General features: G+C 35.7%; 1 protein-coding gene across 1 annotated transcript in view; it reads right to left on the minus strand.

The window, feature by feature from the left end:
- Window positions 1-10,306: 10,306 nt before the first annotated feature.
- The window catches only part of KATNBL1 (katanin regulatory subunit B1 like 1), a 55,115-nt gene continuing 47,811 nt past the window's right edge, over window positions 10,307-17,610 (minus strand). The window contains 1 exon segment of the mRNA XM_070378271.1: window positions 10,307-16,360. Within this exon segment, the coding sequence (XP_070234372.1) occupies window positions 16,328-16,360 (33 nt within the window). The 3' untranslated portion in view covers window positions 10,307-16,327.

Raw genomic sequence — 17,610 nt, forward strand, 5'->3', positions numbered from 1 at the left:
ATAATCTGAGTCTGTTTTTAAATGTTTAAATCTCAGGGTCCCCTGGTCCTAATCCAACGCTCTTTCCCCTCTGTCACACTACTTGTGACTCTGCACATGCTAAGCAACAGCTATCTTTTGAATCTTTAAAAGGAAAAACTCAAACTCCCTCTAAGAATGAAACGTTCAGCAATTTCATCTGAAATAGTTCAGGGAATGTATTTATTTCAGGCAAACCACACCCATACAGAGGGAGTGCTTTTGGCATATGGCTTTATCTTGTACATTAGGAATGCAGTCTGCAGTCACTGAATAACCACTGTACAATGCCAATTTCACAAGGCAATGGTACTTTAGCTAAAATAGTTGTATTAGTGAGGTGAGTGATAGGTATACTTAAAGGCTATGATTTTACCTACTTTATATATCATTTTTAATAAAAGACAATGGCATCACAGACCCAAAGGAGAGCTGCAGTTTTGCTTTTACATACATTCATAATCAAAATATAACTTTCCCCTGAAAAGTCAAAAGTACCCATTTAGAAAGAATGTTGCTGCAACAATTCGGGAAAGAACAAGTGACAAACAGATACTTAGAATTTGACAAGCAAGCCATTACTCAGATGATACAGGACACAAGCACTGAGGGCACGTGCAGCCTAGCAGATCTTCAGTCTAAGTATGAACAAGGGTGCACGTGCCCTGCAGAAACATCAACGTAACATAAAGGTAAAGAGAAGCTTTATTTTTAACAAAAATTTGAAGTATATCAGCTTAAGGGATCATTTCCATCAGTATCCAAAGGTATTAATGGCTAAATGAGACAATTATTAACTATAGGCACTATGTTTAGAGTAGACTTCTAGAACTTATAGATCTTATATAACTGAAACTTTATACTCATTGAACAGTTATTCTCCATTTCCCTCTCCCCTCATCCCCTGGCAACCATCATTATTTTCTGCTTCTCTAAGTTTGTTTTTTATAAATGTCTCATATAAATGGCAACATGTAGTATCTGTCTGGAAATGAGTTATCTCACTTATCATGTCTTCATGTCCAACCATGTTGTTGCAAAAGGTAAAATTTTATTCTTTTTTAAGGCTGAGGAATATTCCATTGTATGTATATAACAAATTCATTTGTCTGTCAGTGCACATTTGAGTTGTTTCCTTATCTTGGCTATTGTGAATAATGCTGTACTGTGCACTTAATATTTTGATGAGGATATTTCTTGCCACACATTCACACACAAAAAATATCCTTTCACATAAGGAAAGTTTTGGAGGTGATGGATGTTTATTACTTTGTGACATAATAAACATCAAATTGTGTGTATTGAATGTGTAATTTTTGTACACCCCAATAAAGCTGTAAAAATTTTAAAATAAGCTTAAAGATGATCTGGAAACGATGCAATCAAGAGTTACAGGGAGGGGAATTCCTTGGTGGCCCAGTGGTTAGGACTCCATGCTTCCACTGCTTTTATAGTCTCTGCTTTAGAAGACAGTTCCTTAAAAACGTTGCTGAGATTTATGTCAGAGTGCTCTGCCTGTTTTCCCACAGAAATTTTATACTATCTGGTTTTACATTGCTGTGATTTATGTGAAAGGGTGTTCTGCCAATCTTTCTTCAAGGAGTTTTATAGTATCCACTTTGATTTTATTTTTGTATATGGTGTTAGAGAATGTTCTAATATCAGCTTTCTACCTGTACCTGTCCAGTTCTCTCAGCACCAATTATTAAGAGACTGTCTTCTCTCCGTTGCACATCCTTACCTCTTTTTTCATAGATTAGGTGGCCACAGGTATGTTGGTTTATCTCTGGACTCTCTGTCCTGTTCTACTGATACGTATTTCTGGTTTTGTGTCAGTATCATACTGTTTTGATTACTGTAGCTATGTAGTGCAGTCTAAGGACAGAGAGCCTGATTCCTCCACTCCTTTTTTCCTTCTCAAGATTGTTCTGGCTATTTGGGGTCTTTTGTGTTTCCATAAAAATTTTTAAATTATTTTTTCTAGTTCTGTAAAAAAAAAATGCCATTGGTATTTTGATAGAGATCCACTGAATCTATAGGTTGCCTTGGAAATTATGGTCATTTTAATAATTTAAGAACATGGTACATCTTTTCATTTATTTGCATTGCCTTCAATTCTTTCACCAGTATTTTATAGTTTCCTGAGTACAGGTCTTTTGCCTCCTTGGTAGATTTATTCCTAGATATTTTATCCTTTTCAGAGATGGTAAATGGGTTTCCTTAATTTCTCTGATATTTCATTGTTAGTGTATAGAAATGAAACAGATTTCTATATATACCCTGCAAGTTTACTGAATTCACTGATGAGCTCTAATAGTTTTCTGGGTGGCATATTCAGGATTTTTCTTCTGATTGCTGTGGCTAGGACTTCCAAAACTAAGCTGAATAAAAGTGATGAGGGTCCATATCCTTGGCTTGTTCCTATCTTAGAGGAAATGCTTTCAGTTTTTTCATCACTGAGTATGATGTTAGCTGTGGGTTTGTCAGATATGGCCTTTACCATTTTGAGTATCGGAGAAGGCGATGGCACCCCACTCCAGTACTTTTGCCTGGAAAATCCCATGGATGGAGGAGCCTGGTAGGCTGCAGTCCATGGGGTGGCTAAGAGTCGGACATGACTGAGCGACGTTGCTTTCACTTTTCACTTTCATGCGCTGGAGAAGGAAATGGCAACCCACTCCAGTGTTCTTGCCTGGAGAATCCCAGGGACGGGGGAGCCTGGTGGCTGCCGTCTATGGGGTCGCACAGAGTTGGACACGACTGAAGTGACTTAGCATTAGCATAGCATGTTGAGTATGTTACCACCATGCCTACTTTCTGGACAGTTTTTATCATAAAAGAACATTAAATTTTATCAAAAGCCTTTTCTGCATCTATTGAGATGACCATCAGTTCAGTTCATCAGTACCCACTCAGTCGTGTCTGACTCTCTGCGACCCCATGAATTGCAGCACGCCAGAACTCCCTGTCCATCACCAACTCCTGGAGTTCACTCAGACTCACGTCCATCGAGTTAGTGATGCCATCCAGCCATCTCATCCTCTGTCGTCCCCTTCTCCTCCTGCTCCCAATCCCTCCCAGCATCAGAGTCTTTTCCAATGAGTCAACTCTTCGCATGAGGTAGCCAAAGTACTGGAGTTTCAGCTTTAGCATCATTCCTTCCAAAGAAATCCCAGGGCTGATCTCCTTCAGAATGGACTGGTTGGATCTCCTTGCAGTCCAAGGGACTCTCAAGAGTCTTCTCCAACACCACAGTTCAAAAGCATCAATTCTTTGGCACTCAGCTTTCTTCACAGTCCAACCCTCACATCCATACATGACCACAGGAAAAACCATAGCCTTGACTAGACGGACCTTTGTTGGCAAAGTAATGTCTCTGCTTTTCAACATGCTATCTAGGTTGGTCATAATTTTTCTTCCAAGGAGTAAGCGTCTTTTAATTTCATGGCTGCAGTCACCATCTGCAGTGATTTTGGAGCCCCCAAAAATAAAGTCTGACACTGTTTCCACTGTTTCCCCATCTATTTCCCATGAAGTAATGGGACCAGATGCCATGATCTTCGTTTTCTGAATGTTGAGCTTTAAGCCAACTTTTCCACTCTCCACTTTCACTTTCATCCATATGGTTTTTATTTTTTGTTACTGCATGTGATACAATCAATGTATCATACTGATTGATTTAAGGATACTGACAAGCCCTTGCATCCCTGGAATAAATTCTTTTCCCACTTGATCATGGTGTATGATCCTTTCAATGTGTTGTTGCAGTTTGACAGTATTTTGTTGAGGATTTTTGCATCTATGTTCATCGGTGGTATTGCTTGTAATTTTCTTTTTTGTGATATCTTTGTCAGTTGGTATCAGGGTGAAGCTGGCCTCACAGAATGAGTTCAAAAGTATTTCTTCCTCTGCAATTTTTCGGGATAGTTTCAAAAGGATAGGTGCTACCTCTCCTTTCTAAATGTTTGGTAGAATTCACTTGTGATGCCATCTGATCCTGGAATTTTGTTTGGTAGAAGTTTTAAAATTACTGATTCAATTTCATTTATTGTGATTATCTTCTGTTTCTTCTTGGTTCAGTATTGGGATATTGTGCCTTTCTAAAAATTTGTCCATTTCTTGGAGATGGCCTATTTGTATATAGTTGCTTATAGTAGTTTCTTATGATACTTTGTATTTCTGCGGTGTTGGTTGTAACTTCTCCTTTCTCACTTAAGATTTTGTTCATTTGGGCCCTCTCCTTTTTATTTCTTGATGAATCTGGCAAAGAACTAGTTTTTAATTAAAAATTAAAATTTTTAATTTTAATTTAATTTAAAATTTAAATTTTAATTTAATTGATCTTTTCTATTTTCAGTTTCATTTATTTCAGTTCTGATCTTTATGATTTCTCTGCTTCTACTAACTTTGGGTTTTGTTTGTTCTTCTTTATCTAGCTGGTTTAGATGTTAAGGTGAGGTGGTTTATTTGAGATTTTTCTTATTTCCTGAGGTAAGCTCGTGCTGCTATAAATTTCCATCTTAGAAATGTTTTTGCTGCATCCCATAGCTTTCAAACTATCATGTTTTCATTTTCATTTGTCTGTAGGTATTTTTTGACTTCCTATTCAATTTCTTCAGTGATCCATTGGGTTCTTTAGTAGCATATTTAGCTACCACATATTTGTGTGCGTGTTTTGCAGTTTTCCCCTTGTAGTCGATTTCTGGTTTCACAGCGTTGTGGTCAGAAAAGATGCATGATATGATTTCATGTCATATTTTGTTAAATTTACTGAGGCTTGTTTTGTGGCCTAGCATGTAATCTATCCTAGAGAATGTTCCATGTGAACTTGAAAAGAATGTGTATCCTGCTGCATTTGGATAGAATGCTTTCTATATGTCAATTATAACACTAAAGATAGCCATCAAATCACAAGCTGCTGCTGCTGCTAAGTCGTTTCAGTTGTGTCCTAGTCTGTCAACCCCATAGATGGCAACCCACCAGGCTCCTCCAACCCTGGGATTCTCCAGGCAAGAATACTGGAGTGGGTTGCCATTTCCTTCTCCAATGCATGCATGCATGCTAAGTTGGCTTCAGTCGTGTCTGACTCTGTGCAACCCCATGGACAGCAGCCTACCAGGCTCCTCTGTCCACAAGATTCTCCAGTCAAGAATACTGGAGTGGGTTGCATTTCCTTCTCCATCAAATCATAAGAGAAGAGAACAAAAGAAGGGGAAAAAATACCTACAAAAATAAATCCAAAACAAAAATTAACAAAATGGCAATAAGAACATATATATTGATAACTGCCTTAAATGTAAATGGACTAAATACTCCAACTAAAAGACACACAGAGGCTGAATGTATACAAAAACAAGACTCATACATATGTTGTCTACAAGAGACTCATTTCAGAACTAAAGACACACAGAGTGAAAGTGAGGGGCTGAAAAAAGGTATTCTATGAAAATAGAAATTAAAAGAAAGCCAGAGTAACAATACTTAGACAAAACTGACTTTAAAATAATGACTGTTAGAACTCCCCTGGTGGTCTAGTGGTAAAGAATCTGCCTGCCAATGCAGGAGACATGGGTTCAATACCTGGTCTGGGAAGATTCCACAGGCCGTGGGGCAACTAAGCCTATGAGCCACAACTACTGAGCCCATGTATCCTAGAGCCTCTGCTCTGCAACAACAGAAACCGCTGCAAGGAGAAGCCCACAAACTGCAACTAAAGCCCATGCACAGCAACAAAGACCCGGCACAACCAAAAATACATAAATAAAATAAAAACTTCTTAAAAGGAAAGTTACAAGAGACAAAGGGCACTATGTAATCATCAAGGGATCAATCCAAGAAGACGTAACAATTGCAAAGTCTTACCCAATAGTATGGTTTTAGACCATGGTACATGTATTATTTTATTTTAACACAACTCTTTGAAGACAGGTACTATACCTAACCTTTCTGTTTTAACATCAACATGCATATAACAAGTAACCTGTTGATCACGGACTGCCTAACTACCTCAACCAGCCAGTATCATATTACTACTGGGTATCTGACAGCTTAATGCCTCTGATTTAGCATCTGGAAACAATGACAGATAGTATACAGAGAATTTTAGACACAGCCTCAATCACACCTGTTAGTATTCACTGGGACATGAATCCACCTTTTTAATTTTCCAATAAAGTTTCAGGAAACTGGGGACTCCCCTGGCAGTACAGTGGTTGACACACTGTGTTTTCACTGCAGGGGGCATAGGTTTGATCTTCAGCTGGTGAACTAGGATATTGCACGCTGTGCATTGTGGTCAAAAAAGAAAAGTAAGTTTTAGGAAACTTATGTGAAATATGATTTATAGGGAGCTATATAATCAGCATGACTAACAGGAAAAAAGAAATTTCTATTAGTTTTACTTGCGGAGAAAAAAAATTCCACAGATTGAAGTTTAATTTTGAAGCTCTGTTCTTTATAAAAATTTAAATACTTGTTAACTTTTAATTGCTCAATGTTTCAAATAGGTTTCTTTGGTATTTGTAAATGTTTAGCTTATAGTGCTTGTACATATATTTCTAAACTATCAGTGTTACAATTTACTTACATCAGCACTAGTAAATATTACTAGTATGTATTTGAGGAAGCTTTTCTTTCCATATATTCAGCTGTTGCTTTTTACTTAAAATAAGCAATGGAAAAGATTGATCAAGAGATAAAAGTAGCAGACATGAAACTCATACCACATGTGATTTGACAAATGGGGGTGAGCCAGCTGCTACAAGCAGCTCATGGAAGCGGTGTATATTTTATAAATATCTTAATTAAAGTATATGATTTCAAAGATACAATGCAGTTCCTCATATATCATACTAGTCAACAGCTGAATTAACATTTTAAGAAGTACTAAGCTGTGTCATTTAAACACAAATCTTATAACTGAGTCCTCCCATATCAATTTATATTTGCAAAGAATTATTAGGTCCCAGTATCCTAACAAAAACGGAAAAACAAAGTCACACTATTTTCATTTAGTTCAAATTACAAAAGTGTATCATTTGTTCAAGAAAATCTTACAATGGTTTAGTACGTCTCTAAAACATTAGCTACTCTCTTGACGACTACATCAAACACATGTCAATTATTTTAATAACCGTAGTTTTCACTATTTAATTCCAAATTTACATCAATATTTAGGTAATAAAATTTACAAAAAATTACTTTAAATAATTTGACCAATATAATTTCTAGTTCTGAAAAAGTTTAAAGCAAACTTTTGCTATATCATATTTTGAAGATTTATAGAATGAAGTCATTACACATATTAATCTAACTACATTCTGATTGAGCAGAAATTATTAAATTATTAGACTAAGGCAACAATAACATGGCCCTGAATCAATACTATCCGACATTCTTAAAAACCTAACAGGTTAAGATGTTTCAATTGCTATCCAGTCACCTTTAAAAACTAATTTTTTAAAACGCTCATAAATAACAAAGTCATGTAGTATTTGAATGTGTAAAACTTAATTAGAAGGGTACTAAATAATTTTCTATTGATCTGTTTTGCTGTTAATTGGCTTTGAAAGTGCAAATCAAAGAAAGCAAAACTATACTAGGTTAAATCACCAAAAACTTTAAAACATGGAGAAAAAATTTTGCTTTTCTTTAAAACACTTAAATGGTTATGAAAGCAAGCCAATATAAATTATGATCTCAGAATTGATGAAGACTAAGGAATTTTACCTAGTTAGTAGTATTCAGTTCAGTTCAGTCGCTCAGTCGTGTCCGACTCTTTGCGACCCCATGAATTGCAGCATGCCAGGCCTCCCTGTCCATCACCAGCTCCCGGAATTCATCCAAACCCATGTCCCTCGAGTAGGTGATGCCATTCAGCCATCTCACCCTCTGTCATCCCCTTTTCCTCCTGCCCCTAATCCCTCCCAGGATCAGAGTCTTTTCCAATGAGTCAACTCTTCACATGAGGTGGCCAAAGTATTGGAGTTTCAGCTTTAGCATCAGTCCTTCCAATGAACACCCAGGACTGATCTCTTTCAGAATGGACTGGTTGGATCTCCTTGCAGTCCAAGGGACTCTCTAGAGTATTCTCCAACACCACAGTTCAAAAGCATCAATTCTTCGGCGCTCAGCCTTCTTCACAGTCCAACTCTCACATCCATACATGACCACAGGAAAAACCATAGCCTTGACTAGACGGACCTTTGTTGGCAAAGTACAGAAGAATGTTCATTCAATAAAATCATTTGTGTGTCTATTTGTAAGAAAATCCCACTCCCTTTATTCTCCATATAGTAATTTTATGACTGACTATAGCATAATAGGTTGATCTTAGGCACAGGATAATATACACATTATGTATGTATTTGAGCATGTGTTCATCAGTATGTATAATTACTAGCTTTACTTACCTTTGTTTCTATTCACCATTAAGTAATGTTTTTCTCTACTTCCAGCATTAAGTGACTTTCCTCCACGATAATGTAATGATTACTTTTTAAATAAGAATATAGAATCTGGGGTTTCCCTAGTGGCTCAGTGGTAAAGAAACCGCCTGTCAATGCAGGAGACACAGGTTCGATCTCTGATTCAGGAAAATCCCACATGCTGCAGAGCAACTAAGCCCATGAGCCACAATTACTGAGCCTGTGCTCCAGAGTCCAGGAGCTGCAACTATTGAGCCCACATGCCGCAACTACTGAGAGCCCAGGCTCTGCAACAAGACAGGCCACTGCAACGAGGAGCCTGTGCACTGCAACTAGAGAGCAGCCCCTGCTAGCCCCAACTAGGAGAAAACCTATGCAGCACCAAAAAGCCAGCACAGCCAAAAACTAAAATAAAATAAATCATATATATATATAAATACAGAATCTGAAGAGCAATTATTTAGGTAGAAGAGAAATTATTCAGTTAGAAGCAACTTATTAGATGGACTATGTAGAAGATGTTTTAAGAGTTAGGTTATTCGGAATTGATTTGGATGGGGTTGAATCTTTAAAATCTTGGTTCTATACAGACTTAACATTATAGTATTGATCAATGTTATGCCAATTTCATAAATAATGGCTGAACTATTATTTATTCTGAAAATTAAGAATTGATGGTTAAAGGAAATATGCTATAGCAGACGTTGAAATTTTGTTTTGGAAAACAATCATTTAAATTAACTTATGTTTCTTTTCAAAGTACAGAAGTTATACTCTTTTTCCTTATAAGTCTTCTTCCTAAAATAAAAATTTTTATCAAGTATGTAATGATTAGGAATGGTCAAAGAAAACAGAATCCTATATTAAGAATGCTTCAAAAGTAAGTCTCAAACATTCCTTTTTTTCCAATTTCCTCAAAGAAATTAATAGTAACTATTTTTAATGTATAGCTTTAATACACATGAAAGTTCTTCAGTTATCTTCAAGCTTTCCCAGCATATAGAAAGTAGGAAACAATATACCAAGTATCAGTATGTAGATTATGAACCCATTTGCATTAAAAATATGCATACATATAGAAGAAAATACAGTGTCCTCATCCTCCCTAGGTGGATGAGACTATGGGTGTTTAATTTTCTTATTTTTCTTATTCCATTTTCAAAAATAAGGATGCTGCTGCTGCTGCTAAGTCGCTTTAGTCGTGTCCGACTCTGTGCAACCCCACAGACGGCAGCCCACTAGGCTGCCCCGTCCCTGGGATTCTCCAGGCAAGAACACTGGAGTGGGTTGCCATTTCCTTCTCCAATGCATGAAAGTGAAAAGTGAAAGTGAAGTCGCTCAGTCATGTCTAACTCTCAGTGACCACAAAGACAGCAGCCCACCAGGCTCCCCCGTCCCTGGGATTCTCCAGGCAAGAACACTGGGGTGGGTTGCCATTTCCTTCTCCAATGCATGAAAGTGAAAAGTGAAAGTGAAGTCGCTCAGTCATGTCTGACTCTCAGTGACCCCATGGACTTCAGCCTACCAGGCTCCTCCATCCATGGGACTCTCCAGGTAAGAGTACTGGAGTGGGGTGCCATTGCCTTCTCCGAAATAAGGATGAACGACTCTTAATTTAAAAAAGGAATTCATTAAAAAAAAAGGCAAAACAAAACACTATCTCGCATGACTCTCAATTGTTTTAAGATAAAAGCAGAGGAGAAACACAAACTTCAATATCAAGAAAATTTATGTATTTTACACATTACATGAAAATACCTTAATTTTGAACTTCATAGATGGTCCTCACTTGCACAGATCTTGTGTGGAATGTAGAAACCATACAATAGAAAAACAAATGTACATCTTATGAGAATCAGACATTTTAGCTAAGGTTTTTATTTCCTTGCAGCATGAACATTTACAAACCAATTTCATAAAACAAAAAAGTGATAGAAGAAAACTGGATACTTTTATTGCAGAACTACTCATTTTTAGTTGCAATGCTATCTCAAAATAGCTCTGGATTACTAAATTACTTTCTCACCCAGCTTATGCCCCAATATGCTACACTCTTGCATTTTTATTCCTAAGAATTAAATGTCTATTACTGGTAAGGCTGGGTAAATGCTAAGTCCTGAGAATGTGACAGAGAGCACAGACCCTGGTCTCATACAGCTATTAATCTATCTGGGATGACAGATAATAAGCAATTGCAAAGCACTACATGCTCTTAAAAACAGAGTGGAGATGAAAATGTGGACAGAGCCTCTAACAGCAGAAGAGGCTTCAGAGAATGCTTCCCAGATGTATTGTGTTTACACTGAGGCCTGAAGGCTAAGGAAGTGATAAATGGGTGAACTTCAGGAGAAGAGTGTTCTGATAAACATTTGCACAGAAAGACTAATGTTTTCCAGAAACTGAAACAAGTTCTTTCTAGCTGGAGCATTGGGAGGGGCAGAGAGGAGGTGGTACTATTGAGAGAATCCAGTCCGGAGGCTGCTGGAATAATGTAGAGTAAAAGTGAAAGTCGCTCAGTCATGTCTGACTCTTTGTGACCCCGTGGACTATACAATCCATGGAATCCTCCAGGCTAGAATACTGTAGTGGGTAGCCTTTCCCTTCTCCTGGGGATCTTTTCAACCCAGGGATCAAACCCAGGTCTCCCGCATTGCAGGCGGTAATGGCAGAAGTGAAGAAATGTAGCAAGATTAGAGAAATTTAAGGGGTTGCACCAACATGATTTGATGAGTGATTTGGAGATGACTCATGAGTTTGTGGCTTGATAACTACTGATATGAAGAATATTCAATGAGAATGGAAATCCAGGACCCTTGGTGGTAGTGGTGGGGCGGGGACTGGATGACAGTTTGGTGGAAAGGAGTGGAGGGAGGTGGGAGAGTGAGGTCAATTATGGATAATATTTTATTTAGGATGTCTAAATGATATCCGGATGAATGTTTCCGGTAGGCAATTGGATATACATAATGGATGAGCTAAGATTTGGGTTTAGAGCAAGATATTGATTTGAGAATGATAAACATACAGTTCAATGTTTTCTCAACCTTTTAAAAAATCCATGCCTATTTGATCAGTCAGAAAATAACCTCCCTCCCACCCCCAAATGAGAACAGTTAATGTTGACAGTAAGGATGCCATGTAGAGTGAGAAAAGAGTTTAACACAGAACCCTGAAAATACTAATGTCTAAGAGAGAGGCAGGGAGGTCTCTAAAAGAAGAAACTGAGAAGTGAACTGATTTCTTCCTTCACTATTTCTTGTCCTCTAAGGGAAAAAGAATCTGAATGGCTAAGGGGAAAAAATAAGCATCTTCAAAATCCTCTTGTAAGCTTTAGAATCTGCCTAAAAAGAAGTGTTAACTTGCATTTCTCTTGCTGTTGTTGAGGCTAGGCTACTGTGGTACAGAGAGGAAACAGTGAATGCACTGCAGGGCAAGTGGGAGCTGAGGTGGGTCCTCTTTCACCTCTTCAAATAACTTACACAAAGGTCTAATGAAGTTTTTTGCAATTTTTCTTTTTTCTCTTCCCCCTTTACTTTCTTTCTCAAATGAAAGTAGAAAAGTAAATGGACACAAACTCTGCTTCTGATTTTTGGAAAGTGAAGACTAATTCCCATCCAGGCCCCAAACTGCAAGTTTGCTTGATAAGTGCAATACAGTAATTCTAGAAGCAAGTAACTCTAGAAATTTGGTGTATTTCATGACTCCCACAACTTTCTTACCCTAGAAAATATCTGGATCAACTCTTCTTAGCTTCGTGTAAATTCATAGTGTCACAATGGTCTTGACCAGGTCTAGGATATTGAAAAAATGAAATCCTGGTTTAAATCTGAATGAAAATACAGAATACTGTAAAGCACAGAACTTGAAGAGTAGTTCAAGCATGTTTGGGGGCTGACTGCTTATCTAGACTCAGAGTATCTCCCAACATAAAACTTATAGTTCAGAGAATAGTAACTCTTCATATCAAAGAATATATAATAAGCATTGCTATAAAAAATACTGGCAGCTGTGGGGCTGCCCTTTCACAGAACTACTGATACTTAGTAACAATGTCTTTTCATGTTTTATGAGTAGAGTCTATAGAACAAAATACTGTGCTATACACAGTTTCATCTGTACTTGTACTTAATTTTTAGTAAACTTTGATTTTAGCATTTATTGTCAAGTCAGTGATCTGACTCAGAGAAAATTATGATGACTACCATAATTTTAAATATTATATTAAGTAGAGTTTTGGAAAATGCACTCAGTATACTGAATATATGATATGCAGTATTTATTCTTATTGTTATCCTTGGTGCTATTACTGAATCAATCAAGCCATATTACACATTAGAACCATAGAGTGTTTAAGGATGAACTTTTTATTCTATATGCCTGTTACAGAATTTAAAAAGGAGGGGGAATAGTGTGTCACAAAGTTCTATGACAATTTCCATAGCTAGAAGAATTAAGAATTAAGGGTTAAAGAATAACACAGAAGTCAATACCTACCAAAATGTCCAGCAATACTATTTTCATCTGAAATAATTTAGAAAATAAAAGTCTGTGTTGAAAGATAAGTAGTGCATCCAAATAGATCACTCCAGTTAAGTCAACTGTTTGTGATTCTATTTTTTTTCTTTAAATCAAAAAAGCCAACTGACGTTACCATTTTGTTCTTAAATAGGAAGAAAAAAATAACTGGGAATGACTACCAAAATGTTAACTAAAATTTTGTTTTATCAAACTCCTTAAGTAACTAAATAAACATTTAAATATAATTTCTATTATCAGCATTTAACAGCTAATAATCATTACTCAAATTAGATTCCATTGATATTAATTATATCAACAACTTGTCAAATATAGAAATGGTCTAAGTTTGAGAAAATTATTTCAAAGTCCAAATATACAGCTTTGAAGCCACACAACCATTTTTAAGGTTAGGACAAGACACATACCAAGTATGTTTAGGGGCATTAGGATTTAATTCCTCAGGGGCCCTTAAAATTCAGTGCTGATATTAATGATTCAAAGTGGGTACAGATATTTATTTCTAAATTCTTGTACCTCAAGATTCATGTAAATAATGTATGCCAATTACCTTTGAAATTATTGCCAAAGGATGTTTTTAAAACCATTGCATAATGCTTGCTTCCTAACTTCTTTTCTCTGAACACTCATTATAACATCATTTACTTTATCTCTATAATTTGCTTTATAATCAAGCAAATTACTTGATTATAACCCTCTACCATCTTAAAAAAACTGAGTAAGGTACAAGAGATAGAAAGGCATAGAGACCTTGGGTAGTCCTTCAGTTATATTGCTTAGCAGCACAGCAACAAGAGAGTGATGACAGACAGCAATTGTTTTAATCTAGGTCAATACAACAGCCAAAATACTTTGTAAACACTTTCTTTGGCTCTTTCTGGAGATCAACACTGTTCTGATTAAACAGCATGAGAAGGACTCGATAGCAAAGTAAGGGTTCAACAATATGTACTTATCTTTTATCCAAGAGTCTTAAAATCACCTAACACTAATCATAACCCAGTAACTGAGAGAGGTAGGTACTAAGGTAAACTGCAAAGGCCAAGAACAGAAATTGGGAGTGTGGGCCACTGAATGATATTTATAAGCTAAAGACTGCTGCCTTATATAGCTCTGAATGTAAAAATGAAGTATTATCTACTATCTTTTAAGAAACTCAAACTCAGCAAAACATGGAAATACTTTTTCTTACTATGTTTCATTTATATTTGTACCAACATGTTAACAAGATAATACCTTTTCTTACTGTTTCATTTGTTATTTGTACCTAATTTTTACTGAAAGTTTGATTAATTCAAGTTTGGTTTTCAGAAGACACTGTTTAGCCATTGATCGTAAACAGAGAAAACTAGTGACACAGAATTTTAGACATTACATTATTTTAAATATTAGATTAAAAGTCTATAGTTTTCCATGTGCCAATTATTTGAATTATCTTTCCATTGAAGGGTTTGTGTTATGCTGTACACACCATCTTCCTTGTGACCTCGAGTTGAATTTGTGAGATGTATGCTTAAGGTGCAATCTGTAGCCATGAATAGTTCTGTGTATGTGTGTAAAATTAACAAACACTTAAAAGGACTGAAATCCGTCTTTAGCCTCATTAGCACCATGTACCAACTGTATTAACTGGTTGAAACTGTTAGATAAGAGAGTGAAAACTAAAGGAACGGGAACAAAGAAAGGTTATATTTCATCATCTTAAGGTTTCACAGAGATGATGCAGGTTTACAATTCAAATTTCCACCCCCTGAAAAATGACTTCTTAAATAACTCAACTCTCAAAACTCAGAAATGCAGTAACCTGAAATTATTCTAATCTAAAACGTTTAGAGAATAATCAGTTACTACAACTGATGTTCACTGTGAAGAATACATAGCTATATAAAATATAGCTACACAAAAAAGAACTCACAGAAGAAACATTTAAAGCAAGAAGATGTGTGTTTCAGATTCACATTAGTAGTGGCTAATTGGGTAAATGCTAAAGATTTACATTCAAGTGCTTAAAAGGATTACTGCACAGAAATTCAATTACTAAAAGGCTTTGTTCAGATGCCTCTCAGGCTGATTAAAGATGAGACGATATGCGAACCGAACCACCAACAGTGGTATTTAAACCCCAATTACTTTCAAGGTAATGTATGCAGTTCTTAAGACATTCCAGAAGTGGGTTCTTTGATACTAAAAATGGTATTAAAATAAAAGAGAGACCTCATACAGTCTGCTGGTATTTCATACCAACCTTTGGAGGAGGTAGTAAAGTGTTGGAATTTAAAATACAAGGTCAGCACTAAGTGTAAACATTTCTAAAGCATTGTATGTAATTCTTTAAACATATGTAGTGAAAAAAAGTATAATTCATATAAAATCAGAACTTAAAAAAGCAAAAAATAGAAATATTTAGTCAATTTACTCAAATGAAGAAAACTTAAATGATACAGAACTGAATATATCAGAAATCTATATACAATAAAAAGTGAATATAAATTAGTCAATTCCATAGACATTTCCAGTTAAGCATTCATACAAATACAGATTTGCCTTTTTCTTATATATAGGAGTAACACATACATACATACATGACATGATTCTGGCAAAAAAAAAAAAAGAAAAATCAGAGATACTAAAAATATTCTCAAGTTTTAAGAATGGTGTAGAATAAGTTTTAACAACATTCTACATGAATGGAAACCCCTGATTTAATTCCATGATTTTATCATGCCAGAAGCATGTTTGCTTTTAATTTTCTTAAACAGATATTGGTATCATACACATTGGCTTATTAATAATTAAGGCATTTTGCATATACAGTATCTCAGTGCGAACAAAAAACTTTTAGTACTGATTATTTGCTATAATGGTTTAAACTTTCAAAGTCTTTTCAACATAAGAAAATAGTAGCTGCACACATTTAAGTGTTTTCTTATAAAACACAATCTTAAAAAAAAGTAATGATGATTGGTCTCTGTGATTCCTAGTAATAAGTCCTGTCTTATTTTTCACATAGTATAAATTATATTCTTATGCAGGATTGCATTAAGACCCAGTAGTTCTTAAACAATGTTACCAAATAACCATATAAATCCCAAACGCAGCAAAGGTGAACAATCTTCGTAGTGCACTTTCACCTCATTGGAGCTGAAGCTGCTCCTTTTGGATCTTTTTCCACTTCAATGTGAAGTAGATCGGTAGCATTTCATTAGTGGTTTCAACATACGTTTCTCTTTAAAGGAAAAAATGGTTTTGATTTCTTCCATAGTTCACAGTTCTCAGATGAGATATTTCTGGGGAAATCATATCGTCCAAGGATGTTTTGAATAGCCAAATGCTATAGATGAAGTCTTTCAATGCAACTGTAATAAATAAGCATCTACATCCTTAGAGAACAAAACAGAAGCATTTCATTAGCCAGTACTGTAAATACACATATACACACCCCGTTTTCTTCTCCCTTTCTGTCACTTGTTTTGCCTTCGTGACCCTTTGAGTGCAAAAGATCTGCCCTACTCAACATTTTATCTGCATTTTGGTAGCACACAGCATGTGCTCAGGAAGTCTTTGCAAAGTGCTTAGGGAATGTTCTAGTTTCTGTTATCAAACAACTCTGCCTTTATAGCTCAGCAAGATCATTACATCATTCACAGCAGTTCCTTCAGTGCTATATAAATGCCAGGCCAGCTTCATGATGGCCATTCTGATTTCTACCCTCAAAAAATTACAGTGAGGGTTTAATGTTGTTAAGGAGGCTTTATCATAGCTTAAGGAACTTCACAGAACTTTTAATCACTCAATATTGTTTGTAATAACAGAAATAGTACCTTGCAAATTTCTAAAGAAATAATCTTTCAGTTCTACTACTAAGAATACAAGGTACTTTCAGAATAACGTGATATATCATGTATTCTATTTTCTATCAACTTTTACTTCATTTTTCCTCCTTTTAACCAAAGAACAACAAATAATAATTTAAAAACTTTAGGAAATTGATTCTGTTCATTAAATTTTCATCATTAAGAATTCTACAGAGTAAAATTATACACATTGGTATAACATATTTGCTTGATACAAGATTATCCTTCCTTTCATGAAGGTATTTCAAGGAAAATTTTATAAGTCAGTCCAAGACATAAATCCTTTTTTTAAGAATACGATATTTTTTAAACCAGAGGAAGTTTTTATATTTCTGGCTTAATGCCCATTTATATGATAGCAGTATGCCCAGTAAAAGGGTGGAAATATTTTTTAACAATGATTTACTTTGCAATTATATTTTAACTACCAATGTTTTCTGGAGTTTAAATATTAAAATCCAAAATAGTAATGTACTTTTTCCTTTAAGATCAAGTAAATCAATAAAGAATGATGTCAAATTCATACTGTGATTTGAACAACTTAACTTTCCCCTAAAGTATGGCGTTAGCAAAAGCCAAGTTAAAAATACTCCCAAACTATTTGACTACGTTCCTCACCTTGCTTCCTGAATATCACTGCCATTTCAGACGCCTTCCTAACCTGGGTTCTTAACTTTTTTCCAAATATTTTTCTGTAATTGGAGCAAGGTCATTAAATACCTACTAGCACATATTTATGGCTGTATATGAAACACATTCAATGACTAATTCTTATG

This window comes from Bos mutus, chromosome 10 (assembly GCF_027580195.1).
Source record: "Bos mutus isolate GX-2022 chromosome 10, NWIPB_WYAK_1.1, whole genome shotgun sequence".
Taxonomy (NCBI): Eukaryota; Metazoa; Chordata; class Mammalia; order Artiodactyla; family Bovidae; genus Bos; species Bos mutus.